The 26,898-nt window shown below is 32.9% G+C and overlaps 1 protein-coding gene across 1 annotated transcript in view; it reads right to left on the bottom strand.

Moving 5' to 3' along the window:
- The window catches only part of Graf (GTPase regulator associated with FAK), a gene marked incomplete at its 5' end in the record, with an annotated part of 121,359 nt that overhangs the window by 50,000 nt on the left and 44,461 nt on the right, over positions 1-26,898 (bottom strand). The window contains 8 exons of the mRNA XM_088232211.1: positions 12,620-12,847; positions 15,973-16,078; positions 17,544-17,752; positions 18,718-18,845; positions 19,956-20,135; positions 21,696-21,793; positions 22,768-22,843; positions 24,583-24,657. Coding sequence (XP_088088337.1) covers positions 12,620-12,847; positions 15,973-16,078; positions 17,544-17,752; positions 18,718-18,845; positions 19,956-20,135; positions 21,696-21,793; positions 22,768-22,843; positions 24,583-24,657 — 1,100 coding nt within the window. The remainder of the gene's footprint in view (positions 1-12,619; positions 12,848-15,972; positions 16,079-17,543; positions 17,753-18,717; positions 18,846-19,955; positions 20,136-21,695; positions 21,794-22,767; positions 22,844-24,582; positions 24,658-26,898) is intronic.

Genomic DNA, 26,898 nt, shown 5'->3' with positions numbered 1-26,898 from the left:
GTCTTTTATTTATAGAATAAATTAAATGTATCTATCTATAGAATCACTTTGTAAAGCGCTCTTGAGGTATTATATAACGCAAATGGCGCTATATAAGTTATCCATAATAATACCAGTAGCGAGCGGTGATTTTTTTATAGGTAATTTACATAAAATGTTCATTATAGAGGTTATTAAATATTTGTAAATAACTTGTAGACATAGACTTTTTTGTTTACATTTAGTAAAATGTTTAATTACAAAGTAAATGCTTTAAATATTAATAAATGTTCATCAATTCGTACCGACATATAAGCAGTATAATGATTAACTACTATTTTTTATGTGGTTCTGTGAAAATAAAGTAAAACAACAATTATTATTAACTTTGCTATACACTTGGCTTTATTCTACACTATTTGAATACAAAAGTTTACTAAAAAATATCACAATGACATTCAACAAATAAATATTATAAAATATTATGTCCCTGTAAATACTTTACGAATTTTTTATTTATCTCTCTCTGAATCAATTATACGATACGCTATAACTTCCTGGGGGTTATCAAATGAAACTAATAATAATTTTATTCAAACTTTGCAAAATTCTATCATCAAATCGCTACTACATAAAGATGTATACCGCCAGAAACACAATATTTCAATATCATTGATGTATAAATCTGTAAATAAATTATCTGTTAGGGCTCTACTTTGGTACAAATTAATTTGTCAGTATGCGTCGCACTCCGAGTATAAACACAAGTTGGTACATGATAACGACACCAGGTTTACTAGTATGGAAGGGCTAGCTGTTCCTAGATATTGCAATAAATATGGCAAAAGGACACTGCAATACAGTATACCTAAAATATTTAACATGTTACCGAACAATATTAAAAATACTGAGTTAAATACAGGAGTGAGACGTTTGCTCAAATTATGGTTAATAGAAAAATGCTTTTTGTATTAGTGATAGTTTACAATTTTTGATAATGTAATATGTTAAGTTTTTCAAGTAAAAATATTGTTAATGTAGGTTAAGTGTAAATAATCGATGCAATTTATAAGAACCTGCTGACGAGTTGTATGTATGCAACTCAGCAGGACTTTAATATAAGACTATTTTGTAAATATTTTTGAAAAATAATTTTTGAAAAATTAAAAAAACAGATATTTTCATTATGATTGAAACGTCAACACTGAGCACTGTCCGATTCCTCTTAAAATGAATAATGCCAAAATCGGCCACTTTGAACACCACAAGTCCTATGTGATACATAATATCTCAACGGTATCCTATCAAAGAAAAATAGTCCTTTGGAAATAAAGTTAGAAATCCTAGTTTCCAAATAGAGAATCTTCAAATAATATTTGTAACCTGCAAGCTTGTTTTAGGACTAAAAAACCGCGACTGAGTTAAAGATGTAAAATTTCAACTTCAAAAACTTCAACGTCTATTTTAAAAAAGGGGATATAAAAGGGCAAAGCGTAAATATATTAGTAAAGAAATTAATTTTAGTAACATAGATTTCCCTTTTTCCAATAAAACTAGCCATAGAAAAGATACAAATTATGATGATGCGTTATGTAAATAATACAATGCAAACAACTTCTCTCGCGACATGAGACCGTATTTAACAATAAAAATGTATTTTACAATCCAAATTCTTTTGTAAACCGTAATCAAATTAACGAAAAGGAATGACTCTGGAATAAACAGTGAATTTGACGTAAAAACAACCCGTTTATATTATCTTCTACACAATTAGTTCTGGGAATCAAGTCTAATTCTTCCACATCCATAAAAACATGCGGTGTAAAAAACCCTGTTTACACTTTACGCGTCTTTCTCACATTTGACCTAATAAATGAATAGCTTACGATATAAAATTAACGTAATTATTATTGGCGTGTGGGAAATCGGCGCATTTCTGATGTTTATTAAAATGGCAATACACTTATAAATAATGCCATGGCCTATGGCTTCTCGCAACGAGCTCCGAGTTCCATTCCCGGTAGAAGAAACATCTAGTAATATGATTTTTTGAGCATAGGTTTTCTTTGATATAATCGACGGCGTTTATTGGTCAAAGAATCCTCAGAACAGTGAGCAAAATCTCATTAAACGGTACTGTCGATGTGTTCCTACAGCAAAGGCAAGCATTCAAGAAGCAAGCGATATTGTCAATCCTGACTCGTGATGACACACTTGCCATGTCTGCCTAGATCATGCCATAATTATACCTTTTGTAAATGTATATAGATTTAAAGATTGTTTAGATTAGGTATTAAATTACAATATATTTAACGGTTGCGTGGCTATGATATCATATAAGTCTTCTTCGAATACAAGACTTGATATATCTCTCTTAGTTTTTAAAACAATAAAGTCGTATTTTGCTATAACGGGCCTAAATCAGCCTTGAGAAAAATCATATTTAAAGGCTGTTTACGTGTGGACGATACAATATTACTTTGTCCCAGAACTCTACCATTGTCCACGAGTAAACAGCAATTTGTAGGACAAAAAATTGTCACGAGACATCGCCACCTAGACAGACGGGCAGGTTATCTCGCGGCACAATGATAACACTCCCAAATCGCGCACGGACAGGGCCTTATGACAGTAGCGATTTCATGGACGCGTCTGTATCGCTCCCACGCATTATTTCTTCACTAAATGTCGGCAAAAATTGCTTTTTTATTATTTTGACTCGCCTTTCAACAATTCCAATGCATCCTTGTGCAAAATAAATCATATTTTTCGCGAACTCGCTCGTAACAAACGCCGTCGTGTATTCGTTTTCGCAGCGCTCACGTGCGAGTTGCGGCTGAATTTTCGTATTGTCAAAGCGTTCTGTCCAGCGCAATCGAGGCTGTTCAGGCTGGCACAAGACGATATTGTCATTTATATTGTATTGTTCTCATGTAAACGCCCCTAATATTACAGTTGTAAGCAAAAAAAGGGAACAGGAACCGACTTATACACAAACAAACATGGATGTTGGAATTCCAATCACAGAAGTAATCTTGGATTTCAAAAAAGCCTTCGATATGGTACATGTTGAGACCACTTTTAAAAAAATAATGATATTGCATTAAAATTTCAAGAATATAAACTACTGAAATTATACCTGACAGATCGGAAGCAATATACTTACATAAAAGGAAAAAAAGTCCGATACAAACAGCTAATTTTGGAGTACCACAAGAATCTATTTTGGGTCCACTATTATATTATTTATATATTAATGTCTTATCACTGTACAATTTTAAGGGGAAAATTATTATGTATGCCGACGACATTGGACTATTCTATAAAAAAAAACAAACTGATGCGTAAACAAACAATGACATAAACAAAGACCTAACTATGTTGACTAAATGGACAAACAAAAACTTACTTACGCTTAATGAAAAAAAAGTAATATTATCCATTTTGAATCTAGAAAAAAATGACATAAAAAGATGCTTATATAAACGATGAACGACTTATTAAAGTTGAACATGTTGAATACTTAGGACTAACAATAGACAGACTATTGAGATGGACAATTCTTATCCATAATTGAATGAATCCTATAAAAACACTAAAATATGTTATCTGCAACTACTATGGGGAACAGGAAATCTAAATGCCATAACAGATAACAAAGATAGCAAAATAAAATATCAAAGTTAGTATATGACCTCCCTTATCTAACAGCAACTCAAGAACTCTTTAAACAATCAAATATAACTTAATTCTTTCAACAAGCATCTTAAAAATTTATTCATAAATTAGCTACTGATGTTATTATAGATGAAGAGCTAAAACTTGAAAAAAATGTAATAAACATGGACACAATACGAGAATATCAGAACAATATCATATGAAACATTCTAAAATAAGACAAGGACAGTCGAGACTAATAAATAAACCAGGGACTGAAATTATACAATAAATTACCAGACAAACTAAAGAAAAGACTCAAAAGATGTCAAAAATATTATCATTAACAATAGAATATGAATTTAAAAAAGAAAAATTACTTTGTGAAATGAATTTAATCCGTAAGGGTTTATAAACAAAATAACTTTTTTTTTTAAACTACACGTTCGCTGTATTTTATTTTTATACATAATTGAAAATAGATTGGATTGGCTCTTTCATTGGCTACTTTTATCACAGTTCCGGCTATTTCCTTCATCATATACTAATTAAAAATTAATCGTATTTTTTAAATAAGGCGCTCCACATAAAACATAAACGAGAAAGCATTCAAAACGCGACTAAAGATAATCCGAGGCATAATACTTCTGGGTCATGGCGTCGTGTTTACCTAGATTGATTTTTTCTCCTCACTTTTTTATGGGAGAAATAGGAAGATCCATTAAGAGTCCATTACGCATCAAACGTTAATGGACACGTTCAGAGGGGACCTGCTGCCCACCCACGTCGGGCACGGAGCCATGGAGCCATGGAGTGAGGCTGGGGACGATACTCAATATTTACTGGGACTCGGGACTTAGGACCCCTGCTTGGCTATTGTTTCAAAGGATAATTTATGGTCATTTGCTAGCTACGGAGCCGACGTAATTAGCTACACGACAGGCATCGGCAACAAAAGAAACGCGAAAACAACAGAATAGGGTATTTTCACAACTCGGGAACAACGTTAAAAATATAATACATATTTAGAGCGGGTTTTTTACGATTAAAAATGGCATAACTCCTTTCTCTTCCTTAATCTCTCCTCCTTTCCTCTTTCCTCTTTTTTCATTTTCCCCATCGAGTAAAAGTATTGATTTAAGGTAATTTATATGCAAATACAGTTTTTTTATATTTTTATATACCTTTAGCCTTTTAAATTTTATTGAATATGTTTAGTAACTTCAATTATAAAAATAAAACTTTATTTTATTAGTTGGTTGGAAGAAATTGCCATTTGGCAATTAGCCCGCTAATGTATAAAATTTTTAATTAATTTTTAAAAAATAACTATGAATGTATTCAAAACAAGTTTTCATTTATAATTTTTGGATTTAAAAATGATCACGTTCAAAACGGCTCGCAGTTGGCGTCAAGTAATTTATTTATTATTTTACATTTTTACATTTTTTTTGCACCACAACAGGCCAGGAGGCCTAATTACAGTGGTGAATTACATCACCCAGGCTTGAGAAAAGTCACATTTTTTTTAATTGTTGTGTTCTCACCGGGAATCGAACCCGGAACCTTCCGTGCGTGAGTCAAGCGTCTTGACCACTACACCACGGAGGCCGACACACGTCATGCACGCCGACTGCGCTTCTAATAAACATTGCATACAAGTATGCCGCGAAAACGTCGTACGTGCCGTTTGTCCCATACAGCGCGAGAAGTCTCGTTTTCGGGTATTTCAAAATATGCACATTTGTAGAAAATTTATCCTATGTCACACGGAAAAAATATTAATACTGTTACCATCTTAGAGTAATAACCTAATGGAGTCACTCATGCGAAGAAAAACCATTTTATGACTATTGATCAAGAAGTTCGCTACAGATTACAGCAATAAAATTCTGCCTATATTTGAACACATATATTCCTAAGAATGGTGAATGTTACACAATGTGTAAAGTGACAAGCCTTGTGAATGCCTAGATTTCTATATTCACTGCTCTAAGTTTTTCATCCCTTTTGTAATATGTTAGTATTAATAGCTCCCTAGGGGATTGAATCCAGTCCTTGTCTACAAAAAATTGGACAAACTCAAAATATTGTAAATAAATGACAAATAAACAAAGGAATTTACGAATTAGAAGATGTATTAATCAGAGATAAAGTAATTTATTTGCAAATACAATTATTTCTATTTTCTCTTAAACTTAGATTTTGTAATTTTGTATTTTTTTAAGAAACAACTTTAAAAAAATTAATTAAAAAAGTTTATTGAATGAAACCATTGTGATATAATATGTACATATAATTTTTTTATGATTTTTTTCCTCTTTTATCTACTGTATTGAAAGTGTTTATTTTCAGACAATATGTATTTTTGTAAAGTAAAGGGCACTACGTGCCGTGTATATTAATAAATATGTAAATATATTTAGCTTTTTTATTTTTCTATTGAACATATTTAAAAAAATATTTATTTATATTTATATTTTCGACACTTGACACTTGTGCAATAATTACACACATGTCCACCCTCATTCCAATATAACACCCACTCACCCACCCTCTCACTCACTTACACTCACAAAAATACACTAGTATGTATTGTACGTGTATTTAATGTATTTCTGTGGATATCTGTCAATGGTTTTATTCTCGGTATATTTTATTTGTTATATTTTCGTTACATGCATTACTGTTGATATCCCCAATAAATAAAAAAATACATGTTTTGCAACTTGAATTATAAAAACAAAACTTTAATTTTATTGATTGGTTGGTTGAAATTGCCATTTGGCAATAAGCCCGCCAATGTACAATTAACATTATTTACGAAAAACCTAATGATTTATTTTTTTATTTTCTTAAATTTTTTTGCTACTTTTTTTTTGTAAAAATGTTTAGGGCAACTGGCTGTACAAGAGGCGGGAATGTCTGAGACGATTATTAAATTGAGGCTTTTTTGCCTTGAGGGAATATTATTAATATTATTTTTATTCATTGGATACACCGAATAATGGCTATTCTGATATGAACAAGTACAGATGATGTTTAATTTATTAGAAAAATAATATTCAGGATTTAAGGTCTGGGAAGCATGTTTTCAAGAGATGGAAGAGTAGAAAAAGGTGTTGAAAGGAGAGTTAATGCTGGCAACAAAATGAACGGCGCACTAAGCAAAGTAATTGCGAATAAAAATATGTCAATCGAAGCTAAACTGGCAGTGCGCAACGGAGTTTTAGTCCCAACACTTATGTACGGAAGTGAAACATGGAACTGGCAGAAGAAGGATGAAAGCAGAGTGAACGCGGTCGAAATGCGATCTCTTAGACGAATGTGAGTGATATCAATATATGACAGGGTTACGAATGATGAAATCAGGTGAGAGTGTAAATCTGAGTCAGGTATAATTTATAAGATTAAAAAAGGGTCTATGCGATGGTTTGGGCAAGTAGATCGAATGGTAAAACAAGTATTTATATTATATCGTAATTACTGCATTATGTGGTTACCCTACCGTATTGTACTCGTTGCACATTATTCATTTAGTCAGAATTAATTCAATTTTAAAATAAAATGCTTTTTTTCAGAACAAGGTTTTGAAATTTACCATACTTTAAAAAAATCCAATTTATAACATTTCTTGACTTAAATTTTAACAAAAAGGTTTTGAAAGTAGGTATTAACTTTTTTTTTTAATAATCACACCTCTTGCCAAGCTCTTTCCTGTATCTTTTCCAATATAATTACAAGTTTTATTTTTTTTATACTGACGCACCTACACACACGCACCCTCTCTCTAATTTATTCACGCATACACATATTCACATACACACACATGAATACAAACGTCACACAAATACAATTACGTAAACTCTTTTTTATGTATTATGTGTCATTAGATTAACAGTGGTTTTTTTATTGGCTCTAGTATTGTTGATATATTTCTACCTTTTTTTTAATGTAATAGCTGTGAAAATCCCAAATAAAATAAATAAATAAATATAAAAAATGAACGGTAACGTGAGACGAAGACGACCAAGGAAGACGTGGCATGATCAGATAAACCAAAATCTTGAGTCTGGTCATGTCGGAAGCGGGCAGAACCGAAGGGCATGTATGAATGTGGAAGAAGCTAGAAATGTATGCCAGGATAGACGTGTGTGACGGTCCATTCTCTCTGCTAACCCCTACGGGGAAATGGCGTGATGGTGGTAGTAGAAGTTTACCTGCGTTCGTTCCTCAATCCAATGAAGTAAATATATTTGTTTGAGACGCGGAGTAATTTGAGAAATACAAAACTTTAAAAAAATCTAGCGCTCATAAAACGATAAATATTTTTTTTTTAAATATATTTTGGCTTAGTTTAAGTCTTTTTACAAATATAAACTATTTTTTATTCAAATAAAGTAAGATAAAAATTATAGCGTTGATAATAAGCTGCATATTTTTTTTTATTTTAGTTTCACAGTTTATTAACGAATTTTTTTTTTAAACCACTGAACTTCCTCATGGAATGCCCTAATTTTTACCGCGCGTAAGAAAACATTTTTTGTATCCAAATTCTCGTTGCACTGAACTTCATCATTGTTCCTGGGCTCGCACCTGAAGAGCGAGACTGATAACCTTTCCTTCATGCGACTTCAACAGATGATCGAAATACGCTGCATTTGTTTTGCTAATGCAGTGCCCTTTGCACAACTGGGTTATCGTTGCTCACTAAACGTGTTTACAGTCCGTCACGCTGAACAAGGGTTCGGCTTTGAAGATAACGAAACGAATTGGGAATTGACTGAAGTTTGTCTATATTTACGACCGTTGACATTTTGACAAGGCAGACATGGTCCCTTGGCGAATTGCCGACACTTTTGTGGGGTCTGAAACTATTATTACGTCAATGGACATGTTTTGTTTTGACTCAAACTTTGAAAACTAACCAGGGCTAGATTTTCAATACCGATTTACGAAGAACGTTCGTATTGTTTAAATTACATTATGCATACTTATTATACAGAGTGTTCTTTAAACCCCGTCACATCCGAAACCACGATGATCAGTATGGGCAAGAAGACATATTAGCATATTAAAAAAAAGTATTTAGAACAAAGTTTTTTTTTTCAAATAAAATATTTAAAAAAAACAAATGGTTGCTTACTTCTGCAGGGGAGAAGCGAGGGGGCATGGTCAGCGGTCGGCGGTGTATCATACTCCCCCCTCCCTCTCCTCGTTTCTCCCCTGCAGAAGTAAGCAACCATTTGCTTTTTTGGTTGCTTACAAATGGTTGCTTACTTCTGCAGGGGAGAAGCGAGGGGGGCGTGACCACGCGGTCGGCGGTGTATCAGACTCTCCCCTCCCTCTCCTCGCTTCTCCCATGCAGAAGTAAGCAACCATTTGCTTTTTTGATATTTTTTTTCAACATTTTATTTGTTTTAAAAATTATTTTTTAAGTGCCAATATGTTTTCTTGCTCATGCTGATCACCGTGGTTTCGGATGTGACAGGGTTAAATGAACACCCTGTATATACATATATATATATATATATATTTATTTTATAGAAACAAACAGTCATCAATGATATAACATAAAAAGGATACGGTTCAAAGACAGACCAGCGAAGTTTCTAAATAAAAATCATACATATTAAATTGTGGTACCACAAAAGGGTGTGTTTATGTGGGAGTAAGTGTTCAGGTGTGTGTAAGCGTGATCATCATTAAATAGCAAGTGGGAGCGTATCGCATCCAGAAATAATGAATCTCAATTTATTTTTAAATAAATCAAGGGGCATGTTAAATGTATCAATAGATTTTTTAAAAAAGCATTATAGTTTGAGCAGAAACGATAGAGGAAAGAGTGTTGGGTATAGTTGGTGCTACAGACTGGCAGATGGCTATATTAGAGCTGAACCCGGCAATGCTTTGCTATTGCTAGATTTGCGTACATACTCGTATAACATATACATTAAGGCTGTAGTCTGGTAAAATGCACGCAAAATGAGGAAATCATACAATTTTGCTATTTTAAAACGATTTTTTTTAAATCTCGCAAAAATAATAAAATAAAAAAACATAATCTAGATAAAAACAATAATTTTTAAAGGTATTTCTGTTGAAAAATACACTTGAAAGATTTATGTAACTAAAATATAATTACTTTTAGACCGGCAGATTACGTCATTTCAAATTTAGACTAAACTTAGGATCTGGGATCTCAATAAAGACTAAGTATTAAACTTTAATTTGTTGTGATAATTTAAAGATAACAAATTGAACATGAAAGTGGCCGCAGCAAAATCTTTTTTTTTGTTTTTGAAACAAAAAGCATTTTTATTTCTACATAAAATTATGCCTTCGGTAAAACTTTAAAAAAAAAAATTGAAATATTTTAGTTGAAACATTTTTTTATATAATTCAATTTATAACAATATCTTATTTACGTTTTTATTACCTTCATACCTGCCCTTTTCGGTACTGGATTCATACTTATTTATTTTTTTTGTTATTATTTTTGTTTTTTACAATACATGTTACAAGTAAAAAATACTAAATACGTTTTCCCTTTGAGGAATATATTGTTGATTCAGTTAGATAATGAATTATTGTGAAGTATAAAATAAATAATAACATCAGTCCAAAATATTGGTCAAGTTCAATCAACAAAATTTAACAAATGATGTTCCTAGTTCGAAGTTCCACAAGATGCATACATATTGAAAAATATTTTTAAAAAGAAAAACAGGTTTTACACAAAACATCTTTGAAAAACTGAGCCATGTGTCAATTTGTTACAGAGATGGTAGGATGAAGTTAACAATACACAGGGGAATGGCTTCCTTAATCCTTACAAAAGGGCTGTAGATACTTAACTAGACAAGATACAAAAAGCAGATATTGAGTGATAATAAATTATTGTTTTTACTACCACAGTAATAAAGTCACTATGGTTAACGTAGACATGGTCAAACATATGGCAAGAGATGGTTGTTTAAAGAACTTGCCACACAAGATGCGTTCCATTAAATAACCATTTATGATATCGTTTTTAAGTAGGCAGCGAAAATTAAGACCATATTATAATTTTCAGTACCATAGAACTCCCCAACTATGTCCTGCGGACACAACTATGAATGTACCACCCCAGAATCAGATACATTTTATTAAATATCTTGCATTTTCGAAGACGCCCCTGGTTCTTTCATTATCTGTGGTACAGTAGAGAGTTGGCGCCAATTTCTCATGTCATTTCATCGCGGCTCGCTGTTGCTCGTTTTACGCGGCGATAATTTTTAATTTAGTTAATTTTTTGCTACTTTTTGATTGTTGTCAAACTTTCTTGAATCTAGGAAAACTGGTAAGTGTTACAAATGAGTACTGTATTTTAAATTGTAGGATATTTCTTTGCGATTATTTAGATTCTATATAGACTTTGATACTGTTTGGCGTTATCTTGATATTTACGAAAATGTCGAAAAGAACACTTTGTCACCCAACTATGTACCATGGCTCATAGATGGGACAACTTCTTTATTCTTTATATTTTGTGTGATAATTATTATGGTACATAGTTGGGATGAAATATTATTTTTTTAAATCAGAGCTGCAATTATTTTTTGGAAAAGTATGAATTATTAGGTTGTATTTAAGAAGTATCTACCTGCTTATATGTATTTTTTTATATAGGTACCTATTTTTTTGGATTATTATATCTAAAACCAACCGGAGGAAAGTAGGTGCTACAAAGCGCCAACGTAAAGGAAAAATCTGATGAGAGTAGTGAGTCTGAAGAGGAAAAACCACCGTTACTGTCTGAAACTGACTCAAATTTTAATCCGAAAAGTAGTGATGAATATCAACGAATGAATAACAATGAAACATTACAAGTGAATGACTATGTTCTTGTGCTATTCGAGGGAGAGAATTAGCTAGGGCAAATAAAAAAAATGATGATAGCATGTCCAGATGCGGAATAAATCATCATTGGGTTTGGCCAGCCAAGGAAGACTTCACGAAAACACAAACCCCAGAAAAGATTTCTTCTACCAGGGCAGCATACGAAATTCCTTGATTGGGATTCTTGTTTGGATTTTTTAAACTTTCTTTAATTCCTTAATACCTACATACCTTTTTTCAATTCGACTAACATAAGTTTAATTAGGTTATATAATTTCTCAACTTTTCTGTTATTTTGCAAATTAGACTTTATTATCTTGTCGAAATAAAATACTTTTATTAATAAGGCTGTGTTGTTGTTTTCAATAATATTTGTAACTTGAATACAGTGTTGACATTTAGCGTTACAACTGTCAACAAGACTTGTTTTTTGTGAAATAAAGTGACAATTTCCAAGGTGGTACATAGTTGGGAACTTCGATGCCTATCTATATACCTTTACGTTGGCGCTTTGTAGCACCTACTTTCCTCTGGTTGGTTTTTCAATAGATTAAAAAAAGGCACTATAGTTAAAGCAAGAACGATAGAGGAAAGAGTGCTGTGCATAGTTGGTGCTACAGGCTGGCAGATGGAATAAATACTTATTTCTTGTCACGCAAAAGGGGATATTAAGATTAATTTTGGAAAGTAGGTTAAAAGAGTCTACTTTATTATTGAAATTTTTTTGAAAATAGCATAATTATGTTTGATAGAACAGGCATTGCGAACATTCTTCGGCAACTTTTGAACTTTTGTCTCTCCTTGCAATTGCTAAAATTCCAACATATACGCAGCACAAACCGTTCGAGAAACAATAAAAAAAGTGATGGCATAACCTTTAAAATATATGTTTTAACCGCCCTACCCAAACGAACGTACGTGATGCGTCCGCGGTATTATCGCCGAACGCAACAAGCCGTATCCCTTACGTCCAGGTACAAAAAAGTATACCCGCAACAACAGAAACGTTTGTGATACGTCAAATTGTTCCTACTCACCTACGCATACGAATACTAGCCTTGAAAATATTTTTACTATAGATGAAAACCATCATAAAGCTTACCTCATATCCTGATGCAGCCCCGACCCCCCGTTGGTCCTGATCTCAGGGTCCGGCTGCGAGTGGAAGATCCTGTCGTAGTTGTCCACGAGGATCTCCACCACAACATTGTAGAACTTGAGGTCCATGATGGAGGCCACAGTCTCCTCCTCCGGCCTGAGGAGCGTAGGCCCGAAGCAGACCGATATGTTGGACACTGTCATCAGGTTCTTGTCGGATTTGGCAGCAACACTGGAGAAAAAGAGAAAACAGATTAGATAATATTAATCGCCTTCATTTTCCCGCAATGTAACATACCACATACCTTTGGCCGCATGTGTTGGGAATAAAACATACACTGCTGATATAAAACAGACTTTAAAAAAAATATATACATATATATATATATATATACTGCAAATAATTCCTGATTTTGTAATAGCAGCATATGTTAATCTTGTTTTTCTTTTCATAGTTATGTCATACCATATTTATATACTATAAACTTATTAAATTATAAAAACGAATGGCCCACGCTCAGACGCTGAAGTCTTTGTGGGCATTTTTTCCAAATTAAGGTATAGCTTAATTTTAATATCTATTTTTTTAAGTGTATTTTTGTAATGAAAATTCTATGTCAATATATGTATGGAATAATAAACACATAAAAAAAAAATATAAAAATAACTAAATCAACATATACCCTGTCCCATCTTTTGCGAATAATCTCTTAGAAACCTCTCACATCCATTCACATATGCATATACACCCTCATTCATATACACACATACACCCTCATTCATATACACACACATGAATACAAACGTCGCGCACATACAAAGTTGTTAACACTCTTCTTATATATTATGTATTATTGGCTTAACAGTGGATTTCTTTTTAAATGGCTTTAGTATTGTTAATGGTCAGCGCATTTGCCTACCATGCAAGAGGCCTACGGCTCGATTCCCGAAGGGGTTTATTCGAAATATTGATTTAATAGTGTTTTCACACTAAAATATTTGTCTGGTACCTGAAGCGCAAGACTGATCATCTTACCTTCATGCAACAAAAATGATCAAGATACGCTGCGATTGGTGTACCAATACAGTGCCCCATGCACTATTAGGTGCGGATAGGGAATGATGATGAGTATTGTTAAAATATTCCTACTTATTATTTATGTAATAGCTTTTAAAATCCCAAATAAAATGAAATCAAATAAATAAATCTTAGTTAGAGACTGATTATTTCAGAGCTTATCTGTCATCTGCTGGGTTAAGTGATCACATTACACACGATGTAACATTCACCACTTATTAAATGTTTAGTTTTGAAACAACAACAAACTTGTAGTAGTAACATTCATATAGATAGATTCAAAACGAAATATTTACAACTGGGTTGGTTATGCATAACTTTCCTCATCATGCGAGACACAAAAATTCTAAGGAATTTTTCCTATAGATAGTCCATATTTAAACATGGGATTTTCCAATTTCTGTCTATACATATATTTGGTTTTGAAATCATAAGCGTATTGGTTCTCATGGTTGACGGAAGATGCAAACTAACGACATCTATTGTTGAAAGAGATAAGTTTTAATAGACCGAAAATCTTTTTATTGGGTTGGTATCCAAGATAAATATCGCCAAAATATTAACTTCCAATTATTTTCATTTTACTTGGGTACTTATTTTTAAACCAGGTGATAACAACATTCTTGGCAGGTAAATTGCAATATTTGCCATTTCTTCCAACCAAAATAATGATTAATAAAAAAATACATTTACAATAATAAATAAGTATATTGCACCTCAGATAAAATAGAGTCAAACACAAAAATTTCAGATTTTTAGTTAAATATTATTTTATATTTTTAGTTAAATATACACATAGAACAAATCATGATGGTGGTATTTTTTTTATTTTTAAGATAAGGCAACCCATCCTTATAAGGATGATTTGTGCCGTATAGTAAATAATATTTTTTTAGTTCAAACAAAAACAAACAAACCATAACGCTGTTTCCCAGTAGGGGTACGCAGAGAGGATAGAACGCCATATCACTCTGTCTTTGCATACAGACCTCGCCTCCTCTACATTCATACATCTTCTCATGCAGGCACGCTGATTATTCCTACTCTTGACATGTCCATCTTCGAGTACTTGATAGACTTGATTGTGTCATGTCTTTCTCGGTCTTCCTCGTTTTCTGCATCCATCAAGATTTGCATCGCAGATCCTTTCTTGCAGCACCTCTTTCTTGATTCTGTCGACAATGCATGTCTTAGCCATACACACTTCATGGATCTTAATATTTGTGCACCTATCATACATCGTTTTACCACACATTCGTCAGAGGGATCGCATCTCACAGTTCACGCAGTTCATGGATCTCAACATTTGTGCACCTACCATACATCGATTTACCACACATTCGCCTGAGTTTTCGCATCTCGACAGCATTTAACCTACTTTCATCATTATTTTTCCAATTCCATACTTCACTCCCATACATTAGAGTTGGCACTAGAACTCCATTGTGAACTGCTAGTTTTGCCTGCTGCGATAAACATTTGTTTACCAAAGTAGATTTCAGTGCACCGTTCACCCTGTTCCCGGCACTCACCCTCTTTTCAATATTTTTCTCAGTCTTTCCATCCATAATAAAACATACTTCCCAGATACACAAATTCTTCTACCTGATTCAGAATATCTCCGTTCACACTGATCTCACATATAGTTATATTTTCATCCCTTTCAAAAACCATCACTTTTGATTTATCAACATTCTTCTTGCAAACTGTATGATGAGATGCCTGAAAGTATGAAGAATGAAAGAAAACTTACGGATTTTAAAAAAAATGTTATGTTTATTGTAATAATGTAGTTATGTAAGAAATATTTAATAAGTATTTGTTATAATTGTAAATATATTAGTTAATATACAATGTAATATTAACTAACTTAAGTAAATAAATAAAAAAAATAATAAAATACATCGTAGACTTTTGTTACCAAGAATTGCAGGTCTTCTTTGCTGCTAGCAAGCAACACGGCATCATCAGCATACAGAAGACAGTCAACAGTTATACCACTCATATTCATTCATTCATTCATTCATTCATTCATTCATTCATTCATTCATTCATTCATTCATTCATTCATTCATTTACACAATTTAATAACTTATTTTTAAGTTATTTAAGTTATCTATGAAAACATTTCTGCCCAATATCCATAATGAATTTGAAAATACAATCAATTTTATAAATCCATTTCATATATTTTTATTTGTATTCGTAGTATGTAATATTTCCTTGCTGAAGGAACAATAAACCCAATGTGTACGAAAAATTAAAGGAAATGAACTTACTTCTTTAAATGTCGCACCACAATTTCAAGCATTTCGAAATTACTCTTTGGTAGTCTATATATAAGGGTATGTACATCATTCACTCTCATGTGTCTCACATCTTGCTCTGAAACAATTAAGAAAAAAAATTGACAGACTTTTTTCATTATAAACTATTGACTATCAAAACGGAAGGAAGGAAAAGCTAAATCAAAATGAAACTTATATTGATAAAAACAGTTGATTTTGCGACCTCTTCCAGTTCATTTTGTCAGTAGTGTAAAATCAGAAGAATATGTCATTTTCACAAATCGGGAATAACATCAATATATTTTATTTATTTGACAAATTGTAGTCTGCATGACTTTACGGATTGTTTAACCCATCACGTAATGCAGACTGTAAATATAAGGTAGAAGTTAATGAATAGAAAGCAGATATTTATTGTGTATGCAGACAATTGGTAGAATTCCATATTTAATTTGGTAATGCATCCAAAATAAAACAAGTTTATTGGATTATAATTCTACTTTTTTTAAAATAAAATATACAAAGGGTATTTTGTGACGCGTTTCGTCTTGTTAGGACATTTTCAAACAAACTAACTTAAAAATTTACAAAGTTTCCTTATATACTAAAAATAATTGCTATTTTATGTTTGTGGATTTCTATACAAGCCAAAATAAGTAGAGTAATTAAACTTCAATTAGGGTATACTGAGTATATTAGAGGAATATTTTGGTTATATTGGGGAAAAACCATCCATTATTTAAAAACATTTGTAAGGATATGACTTTAAAATTTATGTAATAATTATAAAAATATTGATTTCATTTATACAGGTTTATTTTGAAAATTATTTGTCACATGTCATGCCTACCAAATGCACTTCTAACAAACATTGCGTACAAGTTTTGAACCGGGTTGTGGTCCCGTGGCTAGTGTCTCGGACTCACGGATCAAAGGTCCGTGGTTCGATCCCACTCTACCCCAACTCGATTTCCATTTAGTGAGTTATTTACAACTCGTTGAAAATGGCCCTCAAAATTAATTATTTGCGTAAATTATAAGAACGCAAATATTTCTTTTAAATTTTTTTAAAAAAAAGTATGACGCAGTATCAAAAAACAAGGCGTTTGTCCCATAGTGGGCGAAATGTCACATTTTCTGGTAATTTAACTTATTAGAAATTTTATCTGACATTACACGGAAAAAATAATTATATTGTTTACTTTTAAGCGTGTTGTCCAAATGTGTATTAAAATATATGTTTATAGGTAATATTTTTCAATTTTTATTTTTGGTATTGTTTAATAATATGGATGCTTCCATTTTCCATTTTGTTGTATCCCAACTCAACACAGGGCTCTTGGCCTCATAGAGTTAGTAATACGTTATTATTTTTTTGTAATATGTATGAATAAATTAAATAAAAATAAATAAATAAACTGTTACATATACCAAATATTAGTTAAAAATTGTATCGAGCTTATTTATAAAATTAAACATGCGAGGTATTCAATCATATAAATACTAAAAAGATTTTAGTATTATTTTTTATATCTTTGTTAAGATGATTTTTTTATTCTTACTGGCAGCGGCGATGAATCCATTGTGGAATCGGAAGGTCATTAGGGGCTCCGGAAGGTTCCGCAGGTACGTCTTCAGGGCGCTTGTCAGGGTCTTGCTCTCCCACTCGCACTGGTCATCCAGGGCCGTGCCGAGCCGCTCATGGCAGGGTTTCCTCCTGTCCAGGCCCATGGAGAGAAGCTTCGCGACTTTGGAGGCCACACCAGTAACCCTGAAAAAACAGAGATAAGTAAATACTTCTATAAAAGTACTTACCGATTTTTCTATGTCTACCGGTTTCGAGACGTACCCGTCTCGTCATCAGAATACTAATTACACATTACTAGCGGCATGTGTCGGGTCAGGATGTTGGTTTTGTGTTCTGTGGAACTACTACTATGGTGAAGATATATTCTTATTCTTAGTGGTGGGGGTTAGTGCTATGCAAGCTCCTGACGTCACTGCGACCTGTGAAGATCTATTGTGACGGGTCCCCGTGAATAGTTCTCGCCCTCCAAGCCCAGGTCTACAAAGAGCCTGGCTACTGTGTGGAAGGCAAGAGTTTACATTTGGCTAAATTTCCCCCTCCAAGCCCAGATCCGTAAAGTATCGGGCTATTAGGCAGGGAGCGAGCTCATTAACATCCTCGAGTTTGACCAGTGGTCCCTAGAGAGATAATTTCTACATTTTTAACTTGAAAACGGCAAAACGTGGATTCTCGTATTTTATCTGCTAAGGTACGGATATTACATATAAAAAGTTTTATAAATATAGAGGGAATTGTGTGTAAGTGTAATTAATATCATGACGAAGAGATGGGTACGTCTCGAAACCTGTATACCCTCTATCAATTGCTTACTTCAACATAGACATTTATTGACTAATGAAACACTAATATAACATACATATGACTCATATTTTTTGACAAGTTTCTCAAAGTGACTGACTTGTGCTCTTATAGCACAAAAATAATGGTTGTTTAGGAGTACTTTCTGATGCTTAACTCATTTTGTCCAAAATCTGGCATAGGCACATCTAGTTAAACTGTCTAACTTGTACCCCCAGATATAATCTATAGCCGGATAAAATTATGAGTGAAAAATTCAAATCAAATTAATAATACTAGTCGAATAAATAATGATTTCATAAAAAGGGTTGACAATCGAAAGAGTGCCGAATCGAAAGAGTTATCCGTACCTGTATAGACCTTGCTCTTCCAAGCCTCTGTTTTCGAGGGCTTCGATGCACTTGTTCACAAAGTAGAATCCCACTTCATCGAGTGGACGTTCCTCCGCCTTCGCTATAACATTCTGCTGTGAATACATCTGAAAATGGAAACATAACCTAACATTAATACAAATTTATACAAAGAAGTCCATATAAAGTAAACGTAAACATAAAATTTCATTTTATGTTTACGTTTACTTTATACAGTAATAATATTTTATTGTCACATAACTCTTTCATACTGATTTTAACTACCTCACATTATATTATATTTTTTCGTGGGTATGGGTTTTTTTTTGTCGTTCACTGAAGCGTATATTCTTTAAATTTCTTATTCTTGTTTCTAAGAGCCAAAATCACTCGCAAACGAGTGGAGGCGTATAAAAAAAAAAAAAAAAAAAAGTCCATATTTATTTATTTAGCGGGATCGTTGCTAAAAATATCTTTCAACCAACCAAAAAATGTTGGCTATCTTCCATTTTAAGAAATGCTTTCCACTCACTCACTACCTGAGGAATTCCTGTGTATTTTTATGCTTAGCCATTATTTATTTTTGTTATTATTATTTTTAATAAATCTAGGGACATTTACTTCAAATACTATCATAGTGTACAACAGTGCACACTCGCCAATAAGGAGAATTCATACATTTGCAAATGAATACGCAAATGACGTAGATATATTTAATATAACACTTTTGAATTTTAAAAGGCAGTGTATCAATTGACTATCTTCAAATTGTAATACCTAAATAATACTATGTTGATTTCAATTGTTTACCGTTTATTGACTTATATATGTATTCTAAATAAGTATTTTTCTAACTTATAAATTTAAGATTATTTTAATACAACTTATACGCAAAAACGTACTCCTGTTCTCCACTACTAATATGTAATGATTTTTTATTATTTTTTTTTTAAAATTTTATTTTTCTTATCTTTTCTGGACTAGCACCGGAAGCGTAAGACTGATCATCGTACGCAATTGGAGTGCCGATGCAGAGCCCTATGCACCATTGGGTGTGGATGAGGAAATTATGATGATAATGAATATTATGAGCTTAAACAATGTGCAAAACAGTATGCCCCCACCAGAAATAGCTATCCACCTATGAATGATTTAAAAAGAGCGATGATTGAATATGGGTGTCCGATCCAGCTAGTGCCAATTATGATGTAGTAAACAGGTTATCATACAAGACTCACGGGCTCCTTGCCATCCATGGCGTCCATCCAGGCCTTGCGGTCGTCCTCTCCCAACGCCTGCAGGGTGTACGAAATGCCGGGGCGTCCCTCGGCCGTTATGTCGAAGCAGAATCGCTTCTCGATCGTCTCGGACATGCGGCGGACGCAACTCGTCAGGGTCATCGTGTCTGACGGAGTGGTCTGATTAACAAATGCAAAAAAACAACATTTAAATTTGATAAGTTCATGTTTTATTCTACAGGGGGTACTAATTAGACGGGGCTAAGACCCTCTCACCGAGACGATACGTATCTCTGCATCACCAAAGTGACTGAATCTTTAAAGTCGTTAAATTGAGAAAATGTATCTTCAGCTCATTCGGCTCATTTAGATCATCATATTTTCGCATCTTTTGCATCTTCGTATCATTTGTATCTTCATATATTTGTGTCTTTCGTGTATCTAGTTCGTTTGGATCTTTTGTTTGCTTCAGCCGGATGTGTATGAGAGGTGAATGAAACAAATAATTTTGAACCTTAGGCTAATTTATCAACATGATTTCCTTAATTGATTGTATAATAAACCAATAGAAAACTGATGAATTGTTTTATTTACAAAAATAACGTTAATACTATAAGGCATTTTTTATGGAACAAATTATCACAGAAATTATATTTCATGCAAGGTTTATTTATTTTTAATTTACTTTTACAATAGTTAATGTTTTGATTATTATTTAAAATTATAAATATTTAAAAACCCCTTAGCGCGATTACTTTTTAAAACTAGGTTTTTATATTTATAACAAGTGTAGTTATACAATATATTATAAACTAAACAAATGCAAATAAAAAAAAAATACATTTAACATTGAAAAAAAAAACAATAATAGGCCTCTAGCACAAAATGGATAACTGAGCCAATAAGTTATTCCACAGTAAGATTGTTATTTTTAACATTGTTTCATTTGTAATTATTATTAATTGTGATATCTTCCATTTGGATTGTTATTCTTTAATTGTTATATTGTAATCACTTTGTATTTTAAGTAACTTTATATTTTTTATGTTGATTATTATGGCTTAACAGGGGCACTGCCTAAAAAGCCATAGTAGGTAGTATGAATGTTTTTGAAATGATTTAATTAATAAATAAATGAATGAATTAATTAATTAATTAAGATCGGGTTGTGGTCCCGTGGCTAGTGTCTCGGACTCACGGACCAAAGGTCCGTGGTTCGAATCCCACTCTACCCCAATTTGATTCCATTTTCTAATAGTGAGTTATTTACAACTCGTTGAAAATGGCCCTCAAAATTAAATATTTGGGTAAATAATAAGAACGCAAATATTTCTTTTTATTTAAAAAAAAAATATATATAAATAAATAAAAGTGATTCATTAAATATTGATATTTTTAGGGTGGAATTGGTGTCAAAGTCGAGTTGCAGACTTACGGATCAGTGGTCCGAGGTTCAAACCCCACTCTACCCCAACTTGATTTTGTTTTTTGTATAGCTACTTATTTAAAACTCACTGAAACTGGCACTAGATAACAAATATATTTAGGTAAATCGTGAGAATGAAAACATTTAAAAAGGCCTTCTAATGATGCTCGGCTTGATGAAAAATATGTTGCAGGGGTATATACTACTATAGTAGTTAAAAGTATTCCGTTTGTAATCTTTATTAAAGAGATAATAATCTATCAAACAAATGTAGAACAAAAAAAAGTATTTGTGTATATGGTTCAAATACTCACCAATTTGCTTGTGATTTGATTGAATGGCGTCATTTTAAATTCTTTGGTAGATTTTTCATATGTACAATACTGTTTGGTCCATGTGGTTCCAAATGCCTCTGCAAATTAAAAAAAAATGTTATTTAAATAAATTAATATACTCAATTCTTATGCTCCATTCCGTTTGAGACCCACTGTTTATAAAAAATGAACTTAAAATAGTATAAAAGATAAAAAATCCTTAAAAATACCAAAAAATTTCAAATAGTTCTTTTAGTACACACATAATAAAAATAGTTTTTATATCCACAGGAATTAATTCAGGACTGAAAGACATAGAAAGAGAAAGAATTGGATCCGCAGTCAAACCGAAGTATGTGACGTGGCAGAAAGTATTGATCGATTGGCCATAATATAATGAGAAAAAAGTTTATATCTTTCAACATTTTATTTTCGGATGTTAATTTTGTCGTAAGTGGAAGATAGTCATTACACTGTTAATTATTTTTATTCCCAATGTAGGAGCGTACTATCTATATAATGACCTTAACACTTCATGTCACTGTGGCATATCTTTTTACGTGGTCTCAATTCCTCCCCTCCCTGTGCCCGCTCACTATTTTTTTAAGTTGATTAATTTGATACATAGTTTTTTAATGTTTAAAAGGCCGAAAAATAGACTTTTTCAGAATGGCTCACAGGCCACATAAAAATACGAATTAGCCCGTGGGTCACAGTTTCCCCAGGCCTGTTTTAGAGCGATCTTTATTGTATAGTTGTGATACATTTAACATGTCTTGAACAAAAAAGAAAGCTTACACTTTTGTGCGAGCAGTTTTTTAGAGAAATCGATTTACATGTTATGTAAGATACATGAATAAAAATATACAAAAAATCATAGCTCTGACATTAGGAATTGCTTGTCGGGTTATCTCTGCATTTATTCCTGCAAGTATACTTAAAATGAAACATAAAGAAATGTCTGTTAAATACTACATGCACAAAAGTTTGAATGTTTTATTTTTTCTCCAAAACGTGTTTAGGTGAGTGTAAGATAAATTAAAATATTTTTACAACAACAGAATGTACATACTTTTTTCCATTAGAAATAAATAACCAGCTCTTGCATATCCAGCTCCGAATGGAGGCCGACCTGGATCATCCTGTTTCTGAAAAAAATATTAACATAAATTACATAATCTGTTGTAAATATATTATGCATTACAAAGAAATATTCATTGCATAGTATTCCTATAAAGATAAATCTAAAATACTCGTAACATTTACTTTCTGAGTATAAAAAAAAACATGTAAGTAATAGGTAAAAAAACATGTGCTTAGAAGTAAGCGCAAATAAGATTTGCATCTAGATATTCATTTAATATTTCTTGATAAACTCCAAAGTTAATCATTTTGATACAATGTACGAAGGTTAATTTATATGCTCTACCCTGCTTCGAGTTGACCAGGCGAGCTAATGTGTATGCATTATGTAGCCATATATGTAAAGTACCGAGCAGCAAGTTGAAACCCGCAACGGTTTAGTTAGAACGGGCCACTGACCACTGCAAAATACTGGACGATGCTCCAGCACACAAGGCGTTAGTGTCAATGGCTACTATTCACGAAGCTGGGTATGAATTGGTTGAACACCCCCCATATTCACCAGGGCCCCGATAACAACGGGAAGTTAATAGAGTTATCTTCGATTATCTATAAAGTAAAATCTAAATTTCTGTACGAAAGAGTGTATTTAGTAAAGAGTGTACAAAATTTTTTGTTTTCTTTGTTAGACAATTAAAGATATCTCTAATAAATTGTCATTATAATCGGGGCTCTGATCTAGCCCTTCGCTAGTGACGACCTGTTGTTCCAAAAACTAATGGAACATTTACACGGATAGAAATGTTTGAACGACAATGAGATTATTATTATTATTATTATTATGGATAACTTATATAACTCCATTTTCGTAATGTAATACCTCAGGAGTGCTTTCCAAGGTTGTGAGTTATACAGATGAATCGTTGGAAGAGTTTGGACAAATGTTCTACCAGGAAGCTATAGAAATGTTGGAGCATCACTAGGAGAAGTGCACACAAGTCAAGGGGAACTGTGTCAAAAAATAAGGTACAAAAACTTTTTCTCATCCGCTTTGAAACAGGTCAGGGGTGGAGCAATCAGCCCCCAAATCAATCAAACTTGTTGGTTTCAATTAGCTATTTATTGGCCATTGAGCACTTTAGCCTAAGTAGGCTTCTCAAGAATGGTTCGTGAAGAGGCCTGCTTAAGTCAAATACTCAATGGCCAATCAAGAAATAAGTAAAACTTAACAAAGAAGAATGATTGATACTTTGTATCAGAATGATTAACAGCGTTTTGAAGTGAAAGAATAATTGTACAGTTTGTAAAATAATTCTTTTAAGTTTCTGAAACCCCGAAAAATACAGACTTTTGATCGGTCAACAGATTTATTGGTTTCTTGGCGAGCTATGCGAGCGCATATACTCGCTGACTGTTCAATCGGCGATGATCTCAGTTCGCTTCAAGTTTTGAGGCTAAGCTGTGCGTGCCCAATTGCAGCCATAGCGTTGTTGATCATAGAAACTTCGATCGAACCATGAATTGAAGAGATGTAAGAGCGACCAGCGGTATATAGAAAAATGTTGAAGAGCACTCTGATGAGAACATCACGAAAAATCTATGGGCTGAAGTATGAAGCAATCGGCGTATCGGACAGTCTGTGTCCTACGACCAATCAATCAGTTTAATTTGCATAGTGTGCGAGGATACAGCCCGATGCAACAGAACTATTGGGCGATTGTTGTGTCTGTAGTTTGCGGGGGGCATTAGGGAATACAGTTTAGAGTTAAATTTATAGATTTTTTATAATGTAAAGAGAAATTACCATTTGTCGCATTTCCATCATTTTTTTCATTAGTAATTCTGTCTTTTTGCTGGTTTCTTCGAAGTTTCCTCTGGTCTGTAACAGGGTGGTTAATTTTAAGCAAAACCAAACTATTAATTACACACTTCAATCTATCAATGCAAATGAAAAGTGAGGTTAATTATTTCTTAATTGGTGGGGAAAAGAATAAGAAAATATCACATTTTTTTCACAATTTCAAAATAATAAAAGTCTAAGAAATATTGTCGAGTAAAAAAAACTATTTTTTACTACTTATTAGTAACATAAAAAATATTTTTAAATTTATAATTTCGAATTCTCATAAAAACAGTCCATTGCATTGGCCACGTCCCTATTATGTCACGATTCGTGAAAATTTTGAACATTGTTTGTGACCGTTTAAATTTAAATAGAACATCGTCACGAATCTTGACGTCACGATTATCAAGGCCGAACATGTCGCGTTTTTATAGGGACATATTTTTTAATATTTATTTTTTTAAGTTATGTATGAAAACATTTCTCCATAATATCCATATTGATATTGAAAATAAAATGGATTTTTCTAAATGTATTTCAAATTTATTTTACGGTATTCGTAAAATGTGATATTTCCCTATTAGGATAATGACATATTTTGTCAAAGTGATGATTGAATTTTGTATGCTCGATGATGTAAAGCCATTCATTGAATAAAAGTTTTTTTTGTATAAATTGGAAATAAAAGTAATTCCATTTTGTAATTTCAACAGTGTCGCCTGTGTCTAGGTCGCCGCCGAATAGTTAAATCAGCCACTGAACTGTGCGGCTTGGCTGTTCATTAGATGCCGGCATTCAGCTGAATGGCTAGGCCGTGCGTTGAATGAACGTTTGACGAAAGGGTTGAACATCGCTTAACCTATTTAATTTTAATACAAAAATAACAACCGTAACATTTATAATTTGTTTAGTTAAGTGAAGTTAAGTTAGTAGGATAGGTTGGGTTAGGTTTAATAATTTACAAAAATCAACTTAACATAATCCTTCATTTAACTTCATAATTAATACTTAACTTGAGTTAATATTAACATATTACAACAGAGATGAATAACATTTTAGAGAAGGTAATATAGAAGTCTAGGCATCTACAGGGCTTAAGACCTGTCATTGGCTGGTTACATTCACCATTCTGCCCATATTTGAGCATCTATATTTCTTCAATCTGTTCTTCATCTCCGTTGTAATAGGTTAATATTAACAGCTCTCCGGGAGATGAATCCAGTCCTTGTCTACAAAAATTTGGACAAACTGAAAATATTGTTGACAAACCCACCTGGTCCATAAAGAAGTATAGAAATTGAAAAAACATAATTTTTCAGGCGTTGCCTAGTGTGTAGGTGAAATAATTCAATTAGATGAATCTCACCCGCATCAATAGAGGTTTCAGCTCTTTAACTTCGCAAACATCAACAGATGAAAGGATTGGAGGAATATAGATGCTCGAATATGAGCAGAATGGTGAATGTTACACAGTGTGTAAAGTGGCCACTTAAACCAGCCAATTACAGATCGTAAGCCCTGTAGATGCCTAGACTTCTGTATTACCTTCTCTAAAATGTTTTTCATCTCTGTTGTAATGTGTTGATATTAACGCTCCCCTGGGAGTTGAAGTAAAAAAACACTATTTTTTATTATTAAATTTTAACCTTACCTATGCTAACCTAGACCGGCAGCTTTTGGTTAGCTTACAACCAGCCAACACGTTGAATGTTGAAATATCTTAACCTTTCCCTTACTGTCCTAAAGACACCCTTTCTTTACGGTGCTGTGTAGTCACTACACATTAAAAAAAATAAGAGATTTAAAAAGGGAAAAATTGAATATTTATAGGGAATGGCTTTCATTAACCATAATTTAATTCAAAGATGATAATATTTCAAATCTAGCTGCTGAAAACATGAAAAAACCATTCGGTATCGCTAACGACTCGGGCGAAACGTGCACCCGCGCCAACTTCTCGAGAGCTACTAACACTAGTACTGCTAGTAGGCTAGTACTGGACTATGTGACTGTTTCTTCATACGCAACACTGCGAAACATTGGTATACTGTGAGCATAGAATTAAGAATAGTCCAGAAACCGCATACGCACATCAAACAGAAGGCGACTCAACTACTCATAAATGAGTAGGTTTACGTTTTGACCCATTAGTTTCTTTGTAGACGTCGCTCAGTACGCAACTCGTGATTTGAATTCAACTATGCCGTGTTGTGTACTTTTAAAGTGAAGAAATACTGCTAGGATCTTAAAGAAACAGGATGCAATCACATTTCATGT

This window comes from Micrasema longulum, unplaced genomic scaffold (genome assembly GCF_059751315.1).
Source record: "Micrasema longulum isolate JH-2025_06_02 unplaced genomic scaffold, ASM5975131v1 h1tg000957l, whole genome shotgun sequence".
Taxonomy (NCBI): domain Eukaryota; kingdom Metazoa; phylum Arthropoda; class Insecta; order Trichoptera; family Brachycentridae; genus Micrasema; species Micrasema longulum.
This window is presented reverse-complemented; position numbering and strand designations above follow the sequence as displayed.